The sequence below is a fragment of the Alosa alosa genome, chromosome 20, assembly GCF_017589495.1.
Source record: "Alosa alosa isolate M-15738 ecotype Scorff River chromosome 20, AALO_Geno_1.1, whole genome shotgun sequence".
NCBI classification, from domain to species: domain Eukaryota; kingdom Metazoa; phylum Chordata; class Actinopteri; order Clupeiformes; family Clupeidae; genus Alosa; species Alosa alosa.
In genome coordinates, this window is record NC_063208.1 from 9,941,857 (window position 1) to 9,964,423 (window position 22,567).

Here is a 22,567-nt window from a genome sequence, read left to right on the forward strand (position 1 = left end):
GTTCCCTATCTCAGGCGAAAATTTGCTCCATGGTCTCCAGGCTGCCTTAGCAGCGTGAATCAAATCGCGCGCAAGGCAGCATGGGAACACCCAGGCTAGAATACCATACCAATTGATTTTTTTTTTTTTTATGTTCATTGTTTTTAGAACGAAATGCTGGAAATGTCCTTAGATTGGAAACCAAAAGACATTATTTTTTAAACTAGAATATTTTTTCATTATTTGAATTAAAGCACCAAGTGTATTATATCAAGACATACTGAATGAAAGTGATCTATGCAAATGCTATTTGGCTAGTTTTTGGATATAGGACTTTTGAGGTTATAAATCAAATCAAGGAACGTATGATTTTCCAGGAGTACAATTGTGTATGTGAATATAGCCTAACACCTCTAAAAACAGTTTTGAATGGCACTGGATTGCTTCCTGCACCTGCTTGCCTGGATTCCAGTCCACTAGATGGTGGTAGTGGGCCAATTACGCGGATTTATGTAGTTGGAGCAGAAACCAAAGAAGAGTACCACGACCAGGAAAGTAACGTGACATTTACTGGTAGGAAGTAATTGCTTAATTCGATGACATTTGATAGATTTTTTTTATCCTTAGGCATGTACAAAACATATCTAAAAGTCCTCTGATGTCGGATCCATAGTAAATGTGAATGATTACCTCAAAGGCAAAGAGGAACGTATTCAGAAGGTAGGCTGTAAGAACTGCCTTACTTTCCCCTTGTTTTTTTTTTTATTTTAACGCTAGCCGCTCTTATTTCCGACAGAGATCGTTAGGGGAATGACCTGGATTAACCGTTAACCATTAAAGGTTTAGAGAAACTTGAGAACATAGTTGCAATGCAATATGTCCCTGCGTCCTCAGACTTAGATGAATGGGTAGCAAAAAGTCATAAATATAAAAACATATCCTGACGCCCTTGAATGTATGCATACATTTCAGTTTACAGTGATCCTCAGGGCTGTTTATGTATTGTATGTGCGTGCAATCACAGCTCTCTCAATACCGGTAATATAAAAAATATATCCGACCTACCAAGTGACATTATACGATAATAATGCCATTCGATTTCTCACCTTTCCCCTCCAATTCCCTACATGATATTGAGTGTTACAAGTCATGTTGCGTCTTGGGCAACAACACCCTCTGTGGCTCAGTAGCTACAGCTTTTCAAGTTCATGTGAAGAAACCTGCTGCTACATTCTGTATTTTGACATAAGTTGCTTAGGACCAGTAAGTCACTGGCTAATTGGCCAGGTAAAGCCAGCATTTGTTTCTTGGTGGATCAGTGAGAGTTTCCTGTTCTCTGCCTCTTTTTTGTCCAGGGTCATGCTATGGGGGTGCATGGCCTCACCAGCTACGTGGAGAAGGACCGCCGCTTCCTTGTTAATGTGCGTCTCCAGGACACCCGGCTGGTGATCGATGGCAGCAGCCTGTACTACAGCCTGTATTTCGGCTGTGGCGCAGACCAGCAGTGCGGTGGGGAGTATGAGGCTTTCGCAGAGCAGGTGCGCCACTTCTTCGCTGCGCTCTTCACCTGCAGGATCCAGCCCTTTGTGGTGTTGGATGGGGGGATGGATCACAGTGACAAGAAGTTCGCCACCTTCCGGCAGCGCGCCAAGAGGTCCATCAACGATGCCAACTCCCTCTCCCGCGGAACGAACGGTTCTGTGCTTCCCCTGCTCACCAAGGCCGTCTTCATGCAGCTGCTCTCCGACTTGGCCGTCCCCTTCTTCCAGTGTGCAGCAGAGGCCGACATGGAGATCGCGACCCTGGCCAGCCAGTGGGGCTGCCCCGTGCTGACCAATGACAGTGACTTCTACATATTTGAACTGCGTGCGGGTTACATACCCTTCAGGCACTTTCAGTGGGCCAGCGTGGCGGTGGGCAGGCAGGCCCACCCGTCGCAGTGTTCCGTCTCGGCCCGCTGCTACACCGTGCAGCGCCTCTGTTCCCACTTCAGGGGACTGACCCCGCAGATGTTGCCTTTGTTTGCCGTAATCATGGGGAACGATTACACTCCCGCTCACATCAAACAGCTGTTCTTCAGCCGCGTGGAGCTGCCCGTGGTGGCAGCGGGGAGGAGGGGGAACCCCCAGGTCGAGGGCCTCCTCCTGTGGCTGTCTCAGTTCAGCAGCCCTGCTGAGGCCCTGGAGGAGGTGCTGGAGCTTGACGCAGGAGGGAGAGAACAGAGGAGAGGCGCCACGCAATCCGTTTTCTCTGCAGGGATGCAGGACTACACTCTCCCACCTCGAAGCAGCTTGGCGCAGTTCTTCTCTGGAGGTTTGAACCCTCTTCCAGGCTCGATGGAGGTCCCTGAAATACTTGCTGCCCAGCCACAGTGGCTCTTGCGGGGGATCGTCACGGGCAGGTTGCCCTCTCTGGTCCAGGATGTGCTGGTGCTCCAGAGGGTCATGCTGATCGCCCAGGTAGAGAACTGCAGGTTACCCAGCAGCCACTGCACCTCGCTGGCCATTCGGCAGGTCATCTACGGGCTGCTTCTCCTCGGCCGCCAGCAGGCCCCGGCTCACGCTCCTGCGGGCAGAGGAAGAGGAAGAGGAAGAGGAGGGCGAGGCAGCAGGGGGACAAGTGGCTGTAGACATGGTGGCCAATCAGAAGCAGAGGGATGTGTTCACATCGCCCCCACTGTGGTGGAGTATGACAGATGTGATCTCAACCTGACAAAAAGCACAGTCGACCCTGTTCAACTGAGTGGTGCTCCTCATGTGCAGATAGAGATGATGGACCAGGTATGCATGAATGTACAGAACACCTTTGTAGTGAGACAGCTTTTAATCTGATGGTTTCAGTTGTTTCTTTGCAATGACAGTCAGACAGGTAGTGAACATATTTTTTCCTGTTCAACTATTTACAGCTGATGTATGTCATCTGTATGCATGTATGTATGGTCTAGTATACAAATACTCATACACACACTCATGGTAGCAGTATGAAAATGGCACAGAAAATATGTGCCTGGCTGCTGCGCAAATAATGTATGCCAGTACATAACTTCTTACTTTTAACTGGCAGAGCAGCTGTGACATTTTAAAAACAACCCCAGGTTTCAGACTTTGTTTTTTCTCTCTCCCTCTCCAGACGTCAGTGTCTGCGCGTGTACAGGTGCTGTTGAGAGTTCTTCATATTGAAGAGCGTGCCTTGGGCACAGTGCCCCCCACCCTCAGGCTTCCTATGTGTGTGACCTCTTTCTGGCTGCAGCGCTCCAGGCCTCGGCCTGACCCCACCATCCTACAGGCTGTCATTCTGGGCCTTACATTTGGGGAGCTAAGCTATCGCAGAACCATTACTGGAGGTACAAAATAGCCTTAGTGACCTACTTATGTTACTCTGCAATCATTTTTCAACTTGGTGTCAGAAAGAACTGTAGTGGGTAATTGTCACTGGGTGTTCTGTGTTCTGTTTTGTGTATTGTCACTGGGTGTTCTGTGTTCTGTTATGTGTATTGTCACTAGGTGTTCTGTGTTCTGTTATGTGTATTGTCACTAGGTGTTCTGTGTTCTGTTATGTTCTGTGTTCTGTTATGTGTATTGTCACTAGGTGTTCTGTGTTCTGTTATGTGTATTGTCACTGGGTGTTCTGTATGTCTCATTCTTTCTGATATGTGTCTCTGTCAGATCCCATGTGCAGCAGGCCGGGTGTTGCTGCCGTTCTCCACCGACTCCACCAGCTCCGCGTCCAGAGGAAGGAGCGGCGCGGGCTGAACCTGGAGGTGGCCCATGCTCTCAGCCAGTGGCAGTCATGCATGTGGGCAGCGCTGTGTCTAAACCAGCTGCTGTGTTGCCCCCTTCCAAATCCTCCATGTGCCTGGTAGTGTGTCCAGTCAAACAATATCCACTGCCTGAAATGCTTTAGCCCAATCGCTACTGTGCCCTTTCAAGGTTTAATATGTCAACTCACTGGTTCTGTATGGGCTCAGTATGCTTTAGCCAGAGGGCTGTGAATCACAAGATACAAAGTTAAAAACAAGTCTATCTTCGCAGAGTTGTGATGTGAAAAATGGTTGCTGTTATAGTTCAACTTGTTCTCTTTTTTATCTCTCTTGTTCTCATTCCATTTGGCCTCAAGGTTGTTCAGTGGGACTCTGCTTCATGCTGTGCAGGCAGCGCTGAGACAGGGGGCTGCTGTAGAAGATTTCCTGGCTGGGGACCCCTTTCCTGGGCAGCTCTTCTCTTCTCTAATGGAGGCCACACTACAGCCATGTGGCCCTGGCCCCACCGGCCATCTTGGACCATCTTCTTCAGGGGCCAGGAAGAGGGGAAGGGGACAGAGGAAGCATCCACCGCAAGGGAGAGGCCAGGCGCCGAGAGGGAGGGTCCAAAGGGTTGACGAGCGTGGCCTTAACAACCGCTTTGCCATGTTGATGAGTGATGAAGACTATGAGGAAGAAGAGTAAGCTTGTTATTACCGCTTGTGCCTTTAAACAGCACATTTTAAATGGATTCTCTCAGAACAGAGCTGTGAGACGTGCTGGACTCAGTCGATCAAGTTCCTTAAAGTAATCCAGTCTCATACGCACTGCCTATGACAGTATTTCGGTGTTATAAGTTAATGCAGGGGATTTTTGGGCAGCTAAAATAATACAGTGGGTTTTATATGTACAATGTTGTAGGTTTTAATCAACCATCGCAGGGTTGGCACTTTATCAGTGAGAAAAGAAGTGGCATCTTACAGGTTTTACATGTCTTTTACATTTCAGGTCTACAACTTGGCCTTACGGGTTGTTAAGTACAAGATGGTGCTTTTCAGACGTGATGGGCCCACGTGGCTGCAGTTGCCAGAATTTGCCTATATTTGTGCTTGTTTACAAATTGATGATATTAATTTTTCTGGCTGCCAGTTGTGCCTTTCATCTGCTCTTACCGCATAGCTGCATTTTAGTGTACATTGTGTTGGCAGGATCTCAGTGGGAAGGCATCCCATTCTCATGAATTAATTTAACCCATGAGTTCAAGTCAATCCTATGTTCTTCCGAAGGGCACACATGGTACATGGTATTCCTGATTATAACCTATGCCATAAAATAATTACAATGATCCCTGGCATCTCATGGACCAAATGTGGCTGGGGTTATCCATGTTTGCCTTTGCTTTTGACTCTGATCTTTGCCTATTTATATTGCAATATATTTTATGTCATGTAAGAAATATATTTATCCACATTTACATTAATACATTCATAATGAAACATTATTTAAATCAATTTCAAAATTCATATTTAACGTTTATTCTCACACTGAAACATGTTTAAAATGTTAATAATGTAATTATATTGTTATTGTCATTACAATGAATTATGAAATGAGTATCTTAAATGTCAACAAATAATCTTCACAAAAACAAACAAACTTCACATTGTACATGGATGGATGAAAATAAATATTCAATATAAACTCTCAAGCCAGAAATTCATATGACCGATGGTATTCATATTTTTTGGTATTCATGATAATTCAGCTTTTCCTGCATCATCATTTTGACAATACAGCCATTAAATCAGAGTACATTATTATTTGTATGAGAGGGGCTCAAACTTGTATCTACTCTCGTGAAAATGTTGGTTACATCTGCTGAAATACAAATGTATTCCAGAAGGTGGCAGTGCTTCCAGTTAACCTGGTTGATTATCACAAAGGTGAAGTGGGAAACACATTGTACACATACAAGTTAAATAAATACAAAAGTCAGTTCATTTTCTGCCTTACAAGCAAAATGTGTCACAAAAAAACAAGTACATAGAGAAAAATTATTTTTGCTTCATCAGTCACAACTGAAATGCAGGATTGAACATTCCTGCTAATGGCCAGTGTAAAGAATCTACTATAATAGAAACACATGATGTCCAAGAAGCTGAAATGCATGATGACCTATAAAATGGAAACATTCTGCGTTCTTGCTGTAACTCTTATAAAAGTAGTTACATTTTGGACAATTTAACTGACTTTATAAAACCATAGAGTATCAAAATCATGTAGACCTGAGGGTTGCTAGTCAGTATTGGCCCAAGAGAGCTTACAAGGTGCTGATTGTAGCTACTAATCAACAGCTTATGAATTTCTCACTTGACTACTTATTTGAACAGCCTTCACACATCACTCATCTGCCTACTAGATTCTGCAGTTCTTTGTTTTTTTGCTGTGAAGTTGCAAAAGGGATGTCCGTTACTCAGACACTGGTTGGATCAGATGATGCCACTGAGGTGGGAAAGAGGTGGAAGACATGCAAAGCACCATCAGCCATTCACCGCAGGTGAGTCGATAAGTCATTCACCGCAGGTGAGTCGATAAGTCATTCACCGCAGGTGAGTCGATAAGTAATTCACCGCAGGTGAGTCCTGATTGCCGGTGGCTTTGGTGACACTGTTAAAAAAACAAAAGAGTTTAGGTTTCCTCCACATACACTACTCACAGAAAGTTAGGGATATCTGGCTTTTGGGTGAAATTGAATGTTTCAGTACAGAAAGTACTGAAACATTGAACTGTTGGACATACGTATTCAAAAGTTTAGAGAAGGTCACATTAAGGTTATAGTGGGTTTTAGGTTCATCCTTAAATTTCACCCGAAAACCAAATATCCCGGACTTTTTGTGAGCAGTTTATCACAATGACTGTAAACCAAATTGTTGTCAATCAGTAATCATCCCATCTGCTATCAAGGTGACAAACATGTATGGAAAGATGATTGTCTTAACATAAGCTTCCCACTCCTATCTTAATGCTTGTGATATTTTAGTGTTCATCAGTCCACAAGAGAGAATGAGCCTATGAACAGAGGGAAACACAGCTGGTTTTGTGCTTTATTACCTTGGTTTATCTTGCTCGGGTAAATTCGTGGAAATGGAAAGAACTCTTTGGGTGGCGGCAAATCTTTTAAGGGGTGAAACTGAAATTTGGACTCAAAGTCATCTGAAAAAAGAATCAGAACATGATTATCTGTCTAAACATTCTGAGTCTCTCACTCTCACTAACTCTAAGGACTCACAGTATTAGTCAGACCACACATACGCTTAGTGCCTTTGCCTTGCAATTAAAAATGCAGCGTGTAAATATGCTGCTCACACTGGAATAATTTTCCACAGCAGGCACATTGCTTACCCAGGCTGTGCAGATGGCCATTCCCCTGACTGGAGGACTGGGTGTGATAGAAAGGTGGAGGAGGAGGGGGAGGAGGAGGCAAGTGAGAGTAGGCAGACAATTCTGTGGTTGGAGATCGTGCAGGTGGAGCAGGAGGCAGACCTAGCCTTCCAACACCTGTCACACAGTCACATGGCACATCAAACTACATCTAGTGCTCATTCTCAATAGGTCGCTATGGGAATGATAAACACACTAGAAATGTACTTTATATTTGAAGAGTTTGGTTCCAAAACGCTATATCCATTTTAATGAATTTTTATACATCATTTTATTTACATTTTGTTTATCAAGTACTTTCAGTGGAAATGTAATTTATTTGATTTATCTTTACTCAATCAGAACAAAACAAGTGCTTTATATCTGTTATTGGTATTACTTGAAATACTCACTTACAGTAAATAACATGACTGATTAGGCCTAATAAAATGGATTTATAGCGTTTTGGAACCAAACTCTTCATTTACTCATGTTGCCCTGGCAACATAGACTTCCATAGAGTAGAATAGAATAGAGTAGAGTAGAGTAGAGTAGAGTAGAGTAGAATAGAGTAGAGTCAGAGCAGTAGAGCAGAACAGAACAGAGCAGAGCAGTAGAGTAGAGTAGAATAGAATAGAATAGAGTAGTAGAGTAGAGTAGAGTAGTAGAATAGAGTGGAGTAGAGTAGTAGAGTAGAGTAGAGCAGCAGAGCAGCAGTAGAATTATGAGTAGAGAGAGTAGAGCAGAGTAGCACAGTGTGAACAGAGTAGTAGACAGAGCAGAGCAGAGTACAGCAGTATGAACAGAAATAGAGAGATAGAGTAGAGTAGTAGAGTAGAGTAGAATAGAATAGAGCAGAGAATAGAACAGAGTAGTAGAGTAGAAAGAGAGCAGCAGAACAGAGGGAGCAGAGTAGTAGAACAGAGTTTTATTATGAGCAGCAGAGCAGAGCTACGTCCCGACATCAACGGCACAGCCAGTAGTGGGTAGTGGGCGCTTGAAATGGGGAGACGTGATCAGAGTAGAGTAGAGTAGAAAGTACGGCGGCGCCAAATAGGAGTAGGTGATGAGCAGAGATGACAGAAGAGCAGAGAGGTAGAGTAGTAGAATAGAGTAGAGCAGAGTGAATAGAATAGAGGAATAGAGTAGTGTAGAGGAGGGGGAGGAGTAGTAGTAGAGTAGAGTAGTACCTGAAAGACACGGTATAGCTGGGGGCCGTCTGCAAGGAGCTGTGGAGGGATAGGTAGGAGGCAGGGGTGGGACAGCAGGTCTGTAGGGGGCCGGGTGTGACGGCGGCAATTTAGAAGGAGGAGGAGGAGGAGGGGGGAGATAGGAGGGACAGCTCGGGGTGTATGAGGAGGGGTGAGGTGGAGGTGGAGGGGGGAACGCGTCTACTTGCTCCTGTGGCTCAGAAGGGGAAGTTGACGGAGAGGGGTAGTAGGCACCTGGGGAATAGTTGGGCAGTCGAGAGGGTGGGAGGGAGGGGGCTGGAGGTGGGGGTGGGGGTGGGGGTGGGGGCGGAGGGGGAGTGGACGGCATGATGGTGGGCTGCTGGACGGGTAACCAGTTGGGTTTGGTGATGTAGGTCGCGGCTGGTGGGGGTGGTGGAGGAGGACAGGTAGGTACGGGTGGAGGGCAAGTCTTTGGTCTGTCTAAGGACAGATAGGACAGAGGAGGAGGGGGAGGGCCTGAGGATGGTGGTCTGGAGGGGGCAGACAGCGCTGGAGGGTGGGAGGGGGAGGGCCGAGACCATCTTCTCTCCAGAGGCTTGTGGGACGTGGAGAGATCTGGAGCGCTGCCACGGAAATCCCCGGAATTCATTGGAGGGTTCCACAGGGGCTGCCTCAGACATAGAGACGAGCCTGACCGGGATACTGATACACACACACACACACACACACACACACACACACACACACACACACACACACACACACACACACACATGATTCCCATGACACTTATGTCCTAATTTCTCTGCATGCAGGTTCTTGGTATCCACTTTCACAAGTAATTCATCAACAATAGTTGAAGTATTTTTAACATCAATGTATGTGCCTGTAGGAGTATGTATTTTATATAGTAAGTAAGTAAGAATTTATAACCCTTTTTAAGCAAAATGGCCATTTTAAAGCACTTCACACCGACACAGACATGTAATCTTTTACTGTTGCATTATGTGTGTGTGTGTGTGTGTGTGTGTGTGTGTGTGTGTGTGTGTGTGTGTGTGTGTGTGTCTTACCAGGGTTGTGCAGGGGTGTTTTAGATTCCCCCTTTGCTACAGATCTGAGCACGGGGAAACCTCCAGCGAACAGACCTCCGAGAGCGGACGCTCCTGCTGATGGGCCACCTGAGCCTGAGCCACCTGACCCTCCTGACCCTGAGCTGCCACCTCCCAGTGTTGGGCCTGTTCCTTTGGGCTCTGTGGACACACACATATACTGTCAGGAGAGGTCCATCACATCCATTACTGTTGTAACAGCTACAAAGTATTCACTAATTCTATGATATGCCCTGCAACTATGTGAATAATAATCATGATGGGGGGGGCAGCCGTGGCCTACTGGTTAGGGCTTCGGGCTTGGAACCGAAGGGTTGCCGGTTCGATCCCCGACCCAGTAGGAAAAAATGTGGCCGGGGGGAAGTGGTTGAGCACTGCTCTCCCATGCCCACATCCACGGCTGAAGTGCCCTTGAGCAAGGCACCTAACCCCTCACTGCTCTCCGAGGACCGCTGTAGCAGGCAGCTCACTGCTCCGGGTTAGTGTGTGCTTCACCTCACTGTGTGTTCACTGTGTGTTGTGTGTGTTTCACTAATTCATGGATTGGGATAAATGCAGAGACCAAATTTCCCTCACGGGATCAAAATAGTATATATACTTATATACTATACTGATGGTACTTGGCACATTACAACTTATGTAAATGTAGCATTAATCTCATTTGAATGTTTTATACAGCCATCCCTATGCCACAGCGTTAAACAGAAGTGGGGTATGAAGTGGCAAGATCAATGCTAAGAAGGGGAGCAGGGGAAGGGAGACGTCAACAGGCATTTATTCCCCAGAGGCTGAGCGCCTTCATTGCCAACGTTGAGGTCTCAGTCCATGGTGAAAATGTGCTGCTTGATTTCAATATCCCTTTTTATAGCTGGCTTCAGTACACTGTAAAGAAATACAAGAAGTCATATCTTTCTTTTTTTTTTTTCTTTCTTTCTATTCTTTCTATTACATAACCTACATTTGAGAATTGAAATAGGGCCCTGTGAGTGTTACAGATGCCCATATAAGTGGCATCAGTATTAGAGTGCTCCTGGTGAGCTTTACTGGTGTACTCCAGGCAATGATTCCCCTTTTCAGGAGCTGATGTGGGCATGGTAACATTTAGTAATTTAGATGAAACTATGCCACAATGAGTCTGTGTTTCCCTCTCTCTCATGACTCACACACCATCCCACAAGGCATCAAGCATCAGCATGTGAAAGCAATTACATACAGAATCTCTAGAATGTGCGTGCACACACACACACACACACACACACACACACACACACACACACACACACACACACAAACACACACACAAACACCTCAACACACATGCATAAACAAATGGAGCTCAAAACATGATCTGTCTGACCAGTAGGAATTATTTGGTTTCAAAGAACGTCAAATTCTAACGACTTTTATAATATTGTTTTACTGATAAACATTGTATTTACACCTCACATGACATGATTTCATTAATGTAAAGTTGCATGCACACACCTGCTACCCACTCCCTCTCACGGTATCAGACAGCCCTCTGTCAACTGTGGCGACCTTCAGGTTCTTGGGAACCAGCTATTTCTCAGGACCTGAAGAGGTCCAACATTAACTCCATCCTTTAAAAAGCTCAGGGGCTGGTGACCCAGTTATGCACTGCAGTCAATGAATCTGTCCCATGCACTTCCATCACAGTCTGGCTAAGAGCAGCCATGAGACAGGAAAGAAATTGACTGCAGCGAATAGTAAGGGCAGCTGAGAGTAGGGCTGTAGTCAAGACCACCTTTGTCGAGTCCAAGACCAAGTCAAGACCAAGTCCAAAGAGGTTCGAGCCCAAGACAAGACCCAAAAGCCATATTTGGCAAGACCAGTGGCAGAAACCAAGACAAGTCCAAGTCCAAATACCAGCGAGTCCGAGACAAGTCCGAGACCATAGAAAACTGTCTCGAGTCCGGACTCGAGTACTACAGCCCTGGCTGAGAGCATCACAACACTCTATACATTGTCTGTCTCTTAAATGTATCCATGACTTAGGAGCTGACATATTAAGGGGGAAAAAACATGCATAGGTTGTCTTTAAACAATGTGTATTTAACTTGTGTATTGTGTCCTCTCAAAATAGTATGTAGACCTAAATTGTCTATGTATTGTGTACAAATGAGCACTTTTCTGATACCTGTATATTTAAAAAAAAAAGTGAGTTTGACTTTTTCCTCAAAGTGAGAAGGGGCAATATGTTTTCATGTGTGGTTAAAATGGTCGCAGACAGTTGCTTTATCAAAATATTCATATTTATATGACAACAAATGTATATTAGAAGTGGATCCCTCTTCTAAATCTGCACTAACATGTGTTGCTGTTGCACAGCTTGGAATATTTGTTTCACCATGACATAAATACAGACACATGACTATATTTCCAGTTTCCTAAAGGGAGGTTTCCTAGAAGTTCCTTACCACCACAGAACACAATAGGAAGTCTCTCTATCTAAAACATGTTCTCATGATACAGTTGGTTTTTTTCCCCCAATCAGCTGTGGAGGGTGGGCAGGAAACAGGAAGTGGCTGCATGGAGACTTACTGTCAAGCTGCGGGGCACTGCGGTCATTAACCTGCGCGACCTTCTTCAAACATATTCCTTTGTGGATGTCTGCCAGGAGAGCATTGCGGCCGCCCCGCTCTGATGACCCCAGTGCAGAATGGCCTGTCTGGGACTGAGAGAGAGAGAGAGAGACAGTTATACACTTTCCATACAAGTATTACAACACAATGTTGTTAAGAGGTTAGACACACAGTTTGTCAACTGAGAACCAACAAGGTCTACCTGACATGTCCATGACAAGTCTTTTTTAAACATATTATATTATTTATTAAACAGATACATTTAATTTAATTGTGCTTATTGACTCTATTTTTTGCATGTTTTCTCAAAAGTGCATTGGACCTTGGAGTTTGTTCTCATACTGTACATATGAGAGACAACATGGTTTTGGGATGGTTTCAACACCCTAGTGTCATAATGCTGACAGTTACCAGGTGTTCTTGAGCTACCTCCTAGTTCTAGAGCATTCTATAGCCCCACTGTTGTTGGATGAATGGCTTTTAAGAACTAAAGGGTGTTTTCCCATGGTTAAGGGAGGGGGACAGGAACAAGAGAGGGACACAGAGATAGAGAGAGAAGGAAAGGGAGAGAGAGAAATTTGACACCACTTTGCCACTGCATACCTTCTGCTGACTGTGTGTGTGTGTGAGAGAGAGAGAGAGAGACAGAGAGAGAGAGAGAGTGACCGTGTAATTTTATCTCTGATTAATAATACAGACTCTAGCTTGGTGGATGAGCAGAGCCACTTGCTGTGTGCACATAGAGTCTTTACGTTTTTTATGTGTCTTAGCTTTGTTACCTGTGGTGGTGCTGCCGTTTGATGTGGGGGTGGTGGACCTGGCGCTGGTGGAGGAGGACCAGGTGGAGGAGGAGGTGGTGGTGGTGGTGGGAGAGGCATGACCGCTCACCAAAATCTGCAAAAGATGTGCACACACAAACACACACACACACACACACACACACACACACACACACACACACACACACAAACAGTTTTAGAGTCAGCTGTCACAGTCTGGGTCAATCCAATCAGTGTCTTCCTCAGGTCTCATCTGCCGCTTGTGTGGCCGCCACCAAACCAAAGGCAGGAAGACATTTCAACACCAACAGGAATCAGCAACAGGAACACCGCCCTCTGTCTCAGGATGAACCGTCCCCTTACTCCCACAATGCCTTGCCGAGGCCCTCTGTAAAAGAGTAGGCGCTGGGAACAATGGAGTGTGTTGTCTGGGAAGTGATGCTGTTTGCCCTCTGGATAGGCCTCTTACATACTTGATGTCCATATACAGAGAGGATTCAGTGAATGTCCGAATCTATGAGGGTTGTTTTGGAAGAATCTACACACTGGGTCCTTTTGAGTGCATCTTTTGTGGGCGTATGGAACTGTTCACAATTGAAGGATGAGACAGATGCATATTCTTAAGACTAACTCTAGACACATGTATATGTATAGGATATGGATGAATTAGGATTTGGACCTAATTTAAAGTAGCATGAAGTAATTGCTGATAACATACAGACAACCAAACAAGCCATTAAACGAAAAGCAATACATTTTTACAATATTTTCTTTAAGCCAGCTCCGCAAATGAATGATGGTTGAAGGCCCAACTCAATCAAATAAACACATTTTAAAAATTTCACTGAGTATTACATTAACTAAATAAGATGGGTTGCTCTTTGAACTCACTGTCAATTCCTAGGCTACCATTTTCGTCATTAAAATCCTTCGATAAGTTTCCACGGAATGCGCATTTACGCACGGAATTGCGGCAGTATTCAGGTAAGCCTACACTTTGGTCACATATACTCCTAAAACTTAATTAACATGCAGTGGGGGGAAAATATACAAATAGTCGAAACGAAGCCTAGGTGCAGTAGCCTATTCGTCAAAATAATCGTAAATATCCTGCATGTGAATGTACATTTATGTTCACTGATAGCCACTGACATTTCTAAGTAATTATCGTCATAACTTTTTGCAAGTTATGTATGCTACCAGCTATACATTGCTGTTGCCATAGACATTGCTGTTGCAACAGCAAAGCGGGAGGTAAGACATAGTTTCTAGTAACCTACGAGTGGACGGCACGCATGTGAAACAGAATACCCTCGCGCTCATGGTCTATTTTGCACTCATGAAAAAAGTGTTTAAAACACTCACCCGAATTCAGACTGTTGGTGTTCCGTTTATCGACGAGGTAGGTAGGCTACGATTGTTTTAGCAGGAGCGCCTTCTAGTCAGCGGGCACAGAGATGAAGGCTACAGACACTCCAGACACAGTTCACTTACTGGTGTCAACGCCAGAGTTATTAATAGCCTACGACGACGAGTTTCGTGTCCAAAACAGACCGTATTTTATTGCCTCTAATTTTCTTTTGACTGTAACGTTATTTGCCTATATGATATAGCCTACTCAACTACCCTACACTTACCTCACTGTCGCAGTTCCACGGCAGCTCCACTGACACCTGAATAATTCTCCCACATAACGCACTACTATTCTATAACTGACACGGGCCTGTAGGCTAGTGCGACTCCTGGGGCCTGGACCACACCATTGCACACTAACAGATTATGGAAGCAACAAGTGGGTGTGCAAAGATGGTGATCTAAGAAAAATATTAACTTTTACTATTTACTAAATGTGTGCGATAATGAAGACTTGTTGGTCCACATTTTCTCAACAGGCAAAGTACTTGACCAGGGTGCTGAAATAGGCCTACTTTGCAGGGGTTACAATATAACTTATTTTTATGCCTACTTTATTGTAGGCAAAAGGGAAAGAGCTGAAATGTGTGGGGAGCACTCAATAAGCTGAAATGTTCTTTCTGAGTCTGCAGATCGGTTAATAAAGTCTTAATAAACATTGTAATCCACTCTTAATGTTTGGACTGTGGTCTTAATTGACAGGCTGGTAAGGAAAGCTGGCTCTGTAGTTGGAGCTGAACTGGAGTGCATCATTTCAATATCTGACAAAAGGACCCTGAACAAACTGATCAACATCTTGGACAATGAGTGTCATCCACTCCACAGCACTATTGTTAAGCAGAAGAGCCTGATCAGCTGGAGACTTCGCTCACTGCCTTACACAACAGACAGACTGCAGAAGTCATTCATCCCCAGGGCCATTGAACTGTTCAATGCATCACTTAAGGGAAGAGGAGAAATAGACTTCTCCACATAGTCTGTCTGCCTCTTCACCACCTCCATGTCTTGAACTGTCTGTCCACTAGTCACTTTACCATTGTCTTCTGCCTCACTGTTTGCGTGCTTTATTAGCACATATGCACAACCCCTCCATGCCACAGCCGAACTGTGACCACACTTATACCTTTCTTAATATAGTTATTTATATATAGATATATAGACTTTATTCTTGCACTGTTGCACTGTTTGACTTACTCATTTGCACCATCACCATGACACTCATTCACAAAGAGCACCTTACCTTACCATATGCACAGAGGACCACAGGCTCAGTCCCTGCTTCAGTCATTGCAAGCGCACCTGATTGATTAATCACCCACTATGTGGATACTGTTTTTTAGAATTGATTTAGATTAGGTTTTATTTAGCATACTTTGTATTTTAGTATATTTAGTATATTCTTTATCTTCTACAGTCCTTATTGCTTAGTTGTGTTCTTTATAATATATACTTTTAATGACTTTTTCTGCTGTTAGTGAATGTGTGTGTGTATGCTGTCTGTATGCTACTGTGACCTTGAATTTCCCCTAGGGATCAATAAAGTATCTATCTATATATCTATCTATCTATCTATCTTAATTATCAGCATATAGGACCTGAATAAGTAGAAAGTAAAATACTGCAGCATATGAAGTTGAGTTGAAAAAGTCAGCTCTTTATATTTCTGAAGCCACACACAAGGAGACATAAGCTAAACATGTGAAGCATCTGTCCCTCATTTATTCATAAAATACAGACTTTTATGTAGGAAAAAAACCCAATTACATTCTAGTCAATGATATACTCTTGTCCAAATGTCTGTAAAAGAGAACTCATTGAGCACACCTTTTAAAGGTCAGCAACTCTCTCGGAAGATCTAAAAAAACTAGACTAAAACCTAGTTTATGCAGGGTACAACCTGATGGCACAGCTACAGGAGGTACAGACAGATATTTGATTGATAATCCTGACAGCTCAACATGTTGATTAAAGCCCTCTAAAAAGATAGGTGTTTGTTCTAATGGAAATTTGTAGTAAAGTGAAGTAAACTTTATGAATAATCTTAGACCCATGAGCCAAACAGCAGCTCTCTCTGGAGGAGATTCTATTGGTCCTGAGCTGGTCATGTCATGATCCAGTCCTCTTTCCCAGTTATTGAGAAACAAGATCAATGAATAAGCAGGCATTGCTTGCAAGTTGCTGTGCAACCAATATAACCTTATAGCAGAATCAATTTACTCTAATGGGGTTGCACACTTGTCCCATTTCAATTCTCTGAAATCTTTGAGGTACTATATTTTGAACCATCTCTGTGTTTTTGTAATGTGTGCAACTTTTATCTCAGTTCTCATTGCCTGTGTCTATACAGTCAAATTGGATTAAATGATGTTGCAGCTAGTGCCCAAGATCTCTCAAACATAATCCTATCAAATGTCAATTCAATGACATTTATATAGACACCAACATGGTTAGTTTAATATTGGTAGCTGTGTAGTAGTTCATGAGTTGTATAAACAAGATGGCCCTTACAAAAATGAAATGTTTGCAGCAGATTTGCTGCAAACTTGTGGGTAATTTGTGGGAAACAAATGAGTTCACTAGAAAATATTGAAATAAGTTTGCCAATGTTGCCTGCTACAGGCACATTTCCAGCAAAGTTCTGGCAACAATGAGAACTTTGCCACTAGTGGCAAATGTGTTCGCCAGTGATTTGCCACCACCCTTAGCCAATAATGGTAAAACTTCCAGTGAACTTCTGGTGACAAACAAACCTAATTTACATATGCCATTGCTGCAAATTTGCTGCAACATTGCAAAAAGTTTACCACAACCATTTGCCAGAAACCTAATTGCATGTGGAAATATGACCTTGCCGCAAATTTGTGTGTAATTTCAAAGTATCTTCAAATCATGTTTTGATTTAAAGTCCAGAGCCCTGACTACAGAAACAAATACATTTAGCAGTGGGCTCAGAGACATAGACATAAATGTTTCTATAGGTAGACTACTCCTGTTGTCTTGTCCATGTGAAATATACAATTGTCCAAGACTCATGACTATCATTATAATCTACCATTCTACAGTAAACAGCGTCTAATCCCAGGGTGAGAGTTAGGAAGGACACACGTGACACGCTCAAAGAACCCCATGGACCCATGACCCCTTAGTTAAAATATGTAACTTTTAAATTAAAATTCTGTTAGACATCTTTTCACAATTAAACACACATATGGCATGATGCATGGTGCATTTTAAACTCATTCATTAAAAACATATTTAAGTATTATAAGTGTATAGTTGAGAAGTACATAAATAGCTCACAGAGTCTTTGGATGGATGTGTGCTCTGGCCGTCCCCTGTCAGTCCCACAGTCTTGGGGACAGAAGGGACGGTAATGCACAGTTCAGCCGCCTCGCTCTGCTGAGAGGACAACAGTTTTAGCTGTGCTATTGGCCTTGTGCACTAGCATCCTCTTTATCTGAGGACTTGTCAGTGTGCTCCTCTTCGTCCTGAAGAAGACTCACTCGAACCCGCTTCCTCTCCTTGAAGCGTCCTGAGCGGGACACACGCAGGTTACGCCGATTGGTCGACTCGTTGAAGGTAGGCTCCAGGTCAGCCGCACTGTTGTTCCTCTTCTCAGAGCAGGGCCTCTGTGGTTCGGTGGCTGCGGCAGGAGTGTGATCAGCGGTGGTTGTATGGGTGAGTTCTGCAGAAGGCTGTGGGCTCTCCACCGACTGCGTCTGAGTGGAGGTTTGAGGCTGGGGGGCCTGGGCTTGCTGCTGAGCGAGCATGGCCTCCCTCGCGGACTCTCGGGCAGCGCTCCTTCTCTTGCCCACAAATGACCTCCACCAAGGGCTTTTGTCAGTCATCTTGGGGGTGAGGGATGAAATCTGCACACATGCACACACACTCAGCTACATTTCTCCTCCATCAAAATAATCACCAGATCATCACTCCCAGGAACTACTATCAGAGGCTGTAGTAGCATGTCACTGTCAATAGTATAATTACCATCATCATTGTCAAGAAGGTGTTATGTCACTCAGCATCCTCACCATATTTATCTATACAAAATGTTTTAAACTACTTTGATTCAGTGATTGGTGATTACGTAGGACATGTATAGTCTACAAATCTATGGTCAATTTAAGTCAGATTAATTCTATAAAAATTACAGTAAAACACCCCCCACACGTACACAAAGTAGCCTACCTCACACACTGCAATCGGAGAGCAGGATGCAATGAATAGGTCACTGATGGGGTCCCCTCCAGATCACAACTGGACTAAGACTTGAGAAAACGACAGGCGCAGTCAAAATCTACACTGATGTTTTGTTCTGTGAGTGACAGTGAAGTCACTAAAAGGACGCATGTAGGCAAAACATTGAAGTGATGAAGTTGCACCTAAGCCAAGACCCGAGTTAACATTGAACAACTACCATGCAGTTCACAACTTTATAAGCTGCACCGTATCGCATTTTACCGGACAACTTCAACCGGGATTCCGCCTCCGAAACCAGCACGAGAACACCTGTCCTCTTTTCTCATTTGTCGAGAGGCCAAAGAATCGGTCACGTGGAACGGGTCTGCATTCAGGTATTCTAACAACAGATTGGGCAGGGCTAGTTGCTAAGGAACCTCTTGTGATTTGTGAATCTGTATTTTTTCAGTGAAACTTCTATAGTAGCTGCCAAGTTTAGAAAACATGCATGGAGAGCTATCTTGCGCAAAATGAACACATTCTTGATATGTTACACTTCGATTTTGTACTCGATCGTTTCATGAAGAATATCATTGTAGCCTAATAAATAGCCCGACGGATAGCCAATAGGACGGGGTTTCCTTCTCATTAGACTGACAAACGCATAGGGGCTTCTCTCTCTCTCTCTCTCTCTCTCTCTCTCTCGCACACAGAGAGATGTATTTATTCAGTCAGCCACCTGAAGAGGTCAGCAATGGGGCTGTGATTTGCAATTTACAGTGTGATTAAAATAAATCCTTGAAATTGCAAGTCACATTTATTTCGATTAATGGCCTACCTGCAAAGGTTAAAGCTGTAGGGGATTAATGTTGGTTGGACGGTACATAAGACCACAGCTTGAGCCTGATGGGAATTCAGGTGCAAATATCCTAATTCAGTACAACACCACAAGCCACCCACTAAGACAAACAGAAAAAAAAATCATCATCATATTCTGTTCACTTAAAATGCAATGCATGGTTCAAACAATACAATACATAGGCTATAATACAGACTTAAACATCTACTATTGTAGTGGCCGGGCTTGGAATTTCACCATTTTAGGGGCAAGGCCACTTGGCCTTCAGTTGGGCAAATTTGTGGGGGGCACAAAGGCCACATGTCAGGACACCAAGGCCAAAGTTAACTATACAGTAGTAGGCTAAAAAAATGATCAAAATTGTATTTAGCCTATTCACAGCAGTAGACCTGCATCACTGTATGAAACATTAAAAAAACATGACATATTACATAGAACTGTAAATCATCTGATCATCTAATATTTACAGATGTCTAGGCTATATTTAACATTTATTTTATATTTGGCCTGTTATGAAATTATGAATTGAACAATTTAAGCACAGCTCAGCTTTAAGAAACTCAAATAGCCTAGATGCATGCTTAGCATTTTGTGATCATTAAGGCTACTTTAACAAACTCTTAGACAGCTGTATATCCTCTGATTTTAATATTTACAGACATCTAGGCGATATTTGTAACATTTATTTTGAATTTGGCCTGTTATGAAATCACATAGAAAAATTTAAACACTTGTGAAACTTAAAGCCCAAATTTGGAGACATGCATGTTGAAATTGGCTGCAAATTCAAAACCGGAATACTCTGGAACGGCTAACTGTACAGGGGACTGCTTTAAACCTTCGTGGTCGGTAAGGTCTGCTGTTTATTTTGATATATGGTTTGCCATGTTTTGAACGAAGGGTTGGTGAAGTATTCCACCAAGATGAATGGGTAGGGAGATTGGCGCAGAACCTAGAATTTATGATTCAATTTAATTATAGTATTTATTTGTCTTGCGAACCGTTCACCAAACGGCTAACATCGTTTAAAAGCTGAGAAAAAGCTCTTTCATGTGATGTGATAGGCCTACTTGTGATGTCTGTATGATGAGTAGGCTACTTTGCAAGTAGTTTGACTGAGAAGAATGGGTGAATCTGGACGCACTTTCTTTCTTGCTGTGCTCTGTCACTTTCTCCACTGCGTAAAAGACTACATTAATTTGCGCTGTGAATGCTAAGATTATTTTGCCAGGCCATAGGCTAATAAAATACGCTATTAGTCAGATGCAAACCAGAATATTGAAAGAAGGGGGCACCAAGGCCACAGTGGCCTGTAAACCTTTGATTTTCAAAGGGGCATCACGGCCAACGCAAGGGGCAACGACGTGACCGCCATGAAATTCCTACACTGCACCTCTGAAGATAATATTGGTGCTTAGACACTTCTAATTGAGCTAGACAGACTCAGTGGTTGTAGGCTACTTATTTGTCAAAACAGACCATATTCAATTAAATTTGCATTAAAATAACTTTTTGCATTTTATAATATCAGCATTAATAATGAACATGGTCTCAATATGCATTGCAGTCAACTCCTTTTTTTTAAACGGCTGACCAAAATTAGCAAATGTGAATTCCCTGCACTGTACACAAGAAACCATCTGTCAAGGCTGTCAGGTTATTAGGCTAATTACCAGGACTTTTCTCCTTAGTGAGAGCTGTTGTTACATCCCCCTCCATTTTCCAAGCTGAGAGAGAAAGGTTGAAAGAGAGAGAAATTTCACAGATCGTTTTGTTTCGGTAAGACTCTGCTAGAGCGTGTGGAATGCAGCTCATGATTCGCACTGCACCTGCCCTTCCACATACCTCGGGAACTCCCTTCTGGACTGAAACTGCTTGCGCACGCACACTGCCTTGCCCCTGCACAAGACACACACACACACACACACACACACACACACAGGAATCCTATGGAACCTCCTCTGTGCACACTCCCACTCACTAGTGCTGATTTCATCACTGGTGATGGAATGTGAGAGTGGGGGTGCCTGTAAAAAAACAGGAAGACATCTTGTTATGTGATTATTACTATGAAACTATTACAAATCTGCATATTAATCTCAACATTAAACATTTCATCAAAGAACAACTTGCATCCAGTTACCCAAGGTGTCGTATTCTTTAAAAACAGGAGGGAGCAGGGCAGGATGACCTGCTTTTTGTGCAAGTAAAGTAGACGTTCTGTAAGATTTTGGCAAGCTAAAATTATTATAAGCTTGCTACTGCACTTACCAAAAGGACAATGAACAGTAAATTGTTATCAATATGAGGTCAAATGTACTTGTTAGTGAAAGTTTATTTGTCCCTTTGTGCATGGCTGGTAAGCTTGTCCGTAGAGAAAAAAAAACACAAAAGATTATCATGATACAGAAAACAGCCTGCTAAACTGGTTACTTACTGTGTTCACAAGACTTGCACAATGAAGTACTGTACTTCAGCAATATTTTCAAAGGACACTCCTCCTCACTCTTCCTCTTCCTCTCTCTCTCTCTCTCTGTAAGTGTGTGAATGTGCCAAATGTATCATTATTACACACAAGGATGAAGTGAATGTCAGGCACTCATTTGGCTCTTTCGGTCTCTGACCCCTCCTGTCGTGAAAGTATGTGTCCTCTCACTCTCCCATGTACCATTCCTCTTTCGTTTCACTCTCAGAATGATCACACATCATGATTTGTACCAGGATGTGTCCATATAGACAAAAATGGATTGCAATCTTCAGAGCATGATTTACATGAAGGATTTGGGGAAGGAGATATGGAAATACACCGACTTCCTTGTCATTGGACGAAAAGCATGAAGAACTGTAACAGACTATGAAACTATTTTTGCTGCAAATGTGAATGAGGTGTACAGGTTTCACAAAAACAAATGTTATGCTACCATGTTTGGAAGCTCTATTTATCTCATACTAGAATCATAAACTCTAAGGAATTTAGCTATGTGGACTCACTTGTTATTGTTCACAGATTAGAGTATCCCTCTAATCTTTAAAGGATGTGTTTGTGAAAGTGGATGATTACTCTTACGGTGAAGATTATTCTTAAAGCCACTGATTTCTTTGCAGCATACAATTTATTGTTGTTCTGTAAGTTACTCAGTAATCAGGGATTACTTAGTAATCAGTGATGCCAAGCAATAACGTCTAAGATAGCTAAAGATATTGCCCCATGGTTACACACTTGTTTTCTATTAGTTGTTTACTAAGATTCAAACCCCGATTCATTTAGCCTTTATCAGGGCCATCTTCTTCGTTGTTTATTCACTTAAATGT

General features: G+C 43.2%; 3 protein-coding genes across 9 annotated transcripts; 1 reads left to right on the forward strand and 2 right to left on the reverse strand.

Annotated features, from left to right (window-relative positions):
* The first annotated feature begins 456 nt into the window (after positions 1 to 456).
* aste1b (asteroid homolog 1b) lies at positions 457 to 5,426 on the forward strand. 3 transcript variants are annotated; one of them, XM_048229261.1, is made up of 6 exons: positions 457 to 699; positions 1,335 to 2,759; positions 3,109 to 3,322; positions 3,645 to 3,837; positions 4,096 to 4,419; positions 4,727 to 5,426. In XM_048229261.1, the coding sequence occupies exons 2-6, from the start codon at positions 1,344 to 1,346 to the stop codon at positions 4,956 to 4,958; spliced, it is 2,379 nt and encodes a 792-aa protein (XP_048085218.1). In that variant the 5' UTR covers positions 457 to 699; positions 1,335 to 1,343; the 3' UTR covers positions 4,959 to 5,426. The 3 variants fall into 3 exon arrangements, with proteins under 3 accessions (XP_048085218.1, XP_048085220.1, XP_048085221.1); XM_048229263.1 differs by having other exon boundaries at positions 457 to 552; XM_048229264.1 differs by having other exon boundaries at positions 458 to 699; positions 4,096 to 4,868.
* On the reverse strand, positions 5,292 to 14,501 carry wipf3 (WAS/WASL interacting protein family member 3). 3 transcript variants are annotated; one of them, XM_048229267.1, is made up of 8 exons: positions 14,439 to 14,501; positions 12,802 to 12,916; positions 11,982 to 12,114; positions 9,381 to 9,560; positions 8,329 to 9,012; positions 7,121 to 7,276; positions 6,830 to 6,931; positions 5,292 to 6,385 (listed from the first exon to the last, which is right to left on the reverse strand). In XM_048229267.1, exons 2-8 carry the CDS (start codon positions 12,898 to 12,900, stop codon positions 6,345 to 6,347), a joined length of 1,395 nt encoding a protein of 464 aa, XP_048085224.1. In that variant the 5' UTR covers positions 12,901 to 12,916; positions 14,439 to 14,501; the 3' UTR covers positions 5,292 to 6,344. The 3 variants fall into 3 exon arrangements, with proteins under 3 accessions (XP_048085224.1, XP_048085222.1, XP_048085223.1); XM_048229265.1 differs by lacking the exon at positions 14,439 to 14,501 and adding an exon at positions 14,167 to 14,253; XM_048229266.1 differs by lacking the exon at positions 14,439 to 14,501 and having other exon boundaries at positions 12,802 to 13,031.
* A 1,982-nt stretch (positions 14,502 to 16,483) lies between these two features.
* On the reverse strand, positions 16,484 to 19,296 carry LOC125285487 (proline-rich protein 15). Of its 3 annotated transcripts, none has more exons than XM_048229947.1 (3): positions 19,235 to 19,296; positions 18,406 to 18,485; positions 16,484 to 18,083 (listed from the first exon to the last, which is right to left on the reverse strand). In XM_048229947.1, exon 3 carries the CDS (start codon positions 18,060 to 18,062, stop codon positions 17,640 to 17,642), a length of 423 nt encoding a protein of 140 aa, XP_048085904.1. In that variant the 5' UTR covers positions 18,063 to 18,083; positions 18,406 to 18,485; positions 19,235 to 19,296; the 3' UTR covers positions 16,484 to 17,639. The 3 variants fall into 3 exon arrangements, with proteins under 3 accessions (XP_048085904.1, XP_048085903.1, XP_048085902.1); XM_048229946.1 differs by lacking the exon at positions 19,235 to 19,296 and adding an exon at positions 18,679 to 18,766; XM_048229945.1 differs by lacking the exon at positions 19,235 to 19,296 and having other exon boundaries at positions 18,392 to 18,751.
* Positions 19,297 to 22,567: the final 3,271 nt, after the last annotated feature.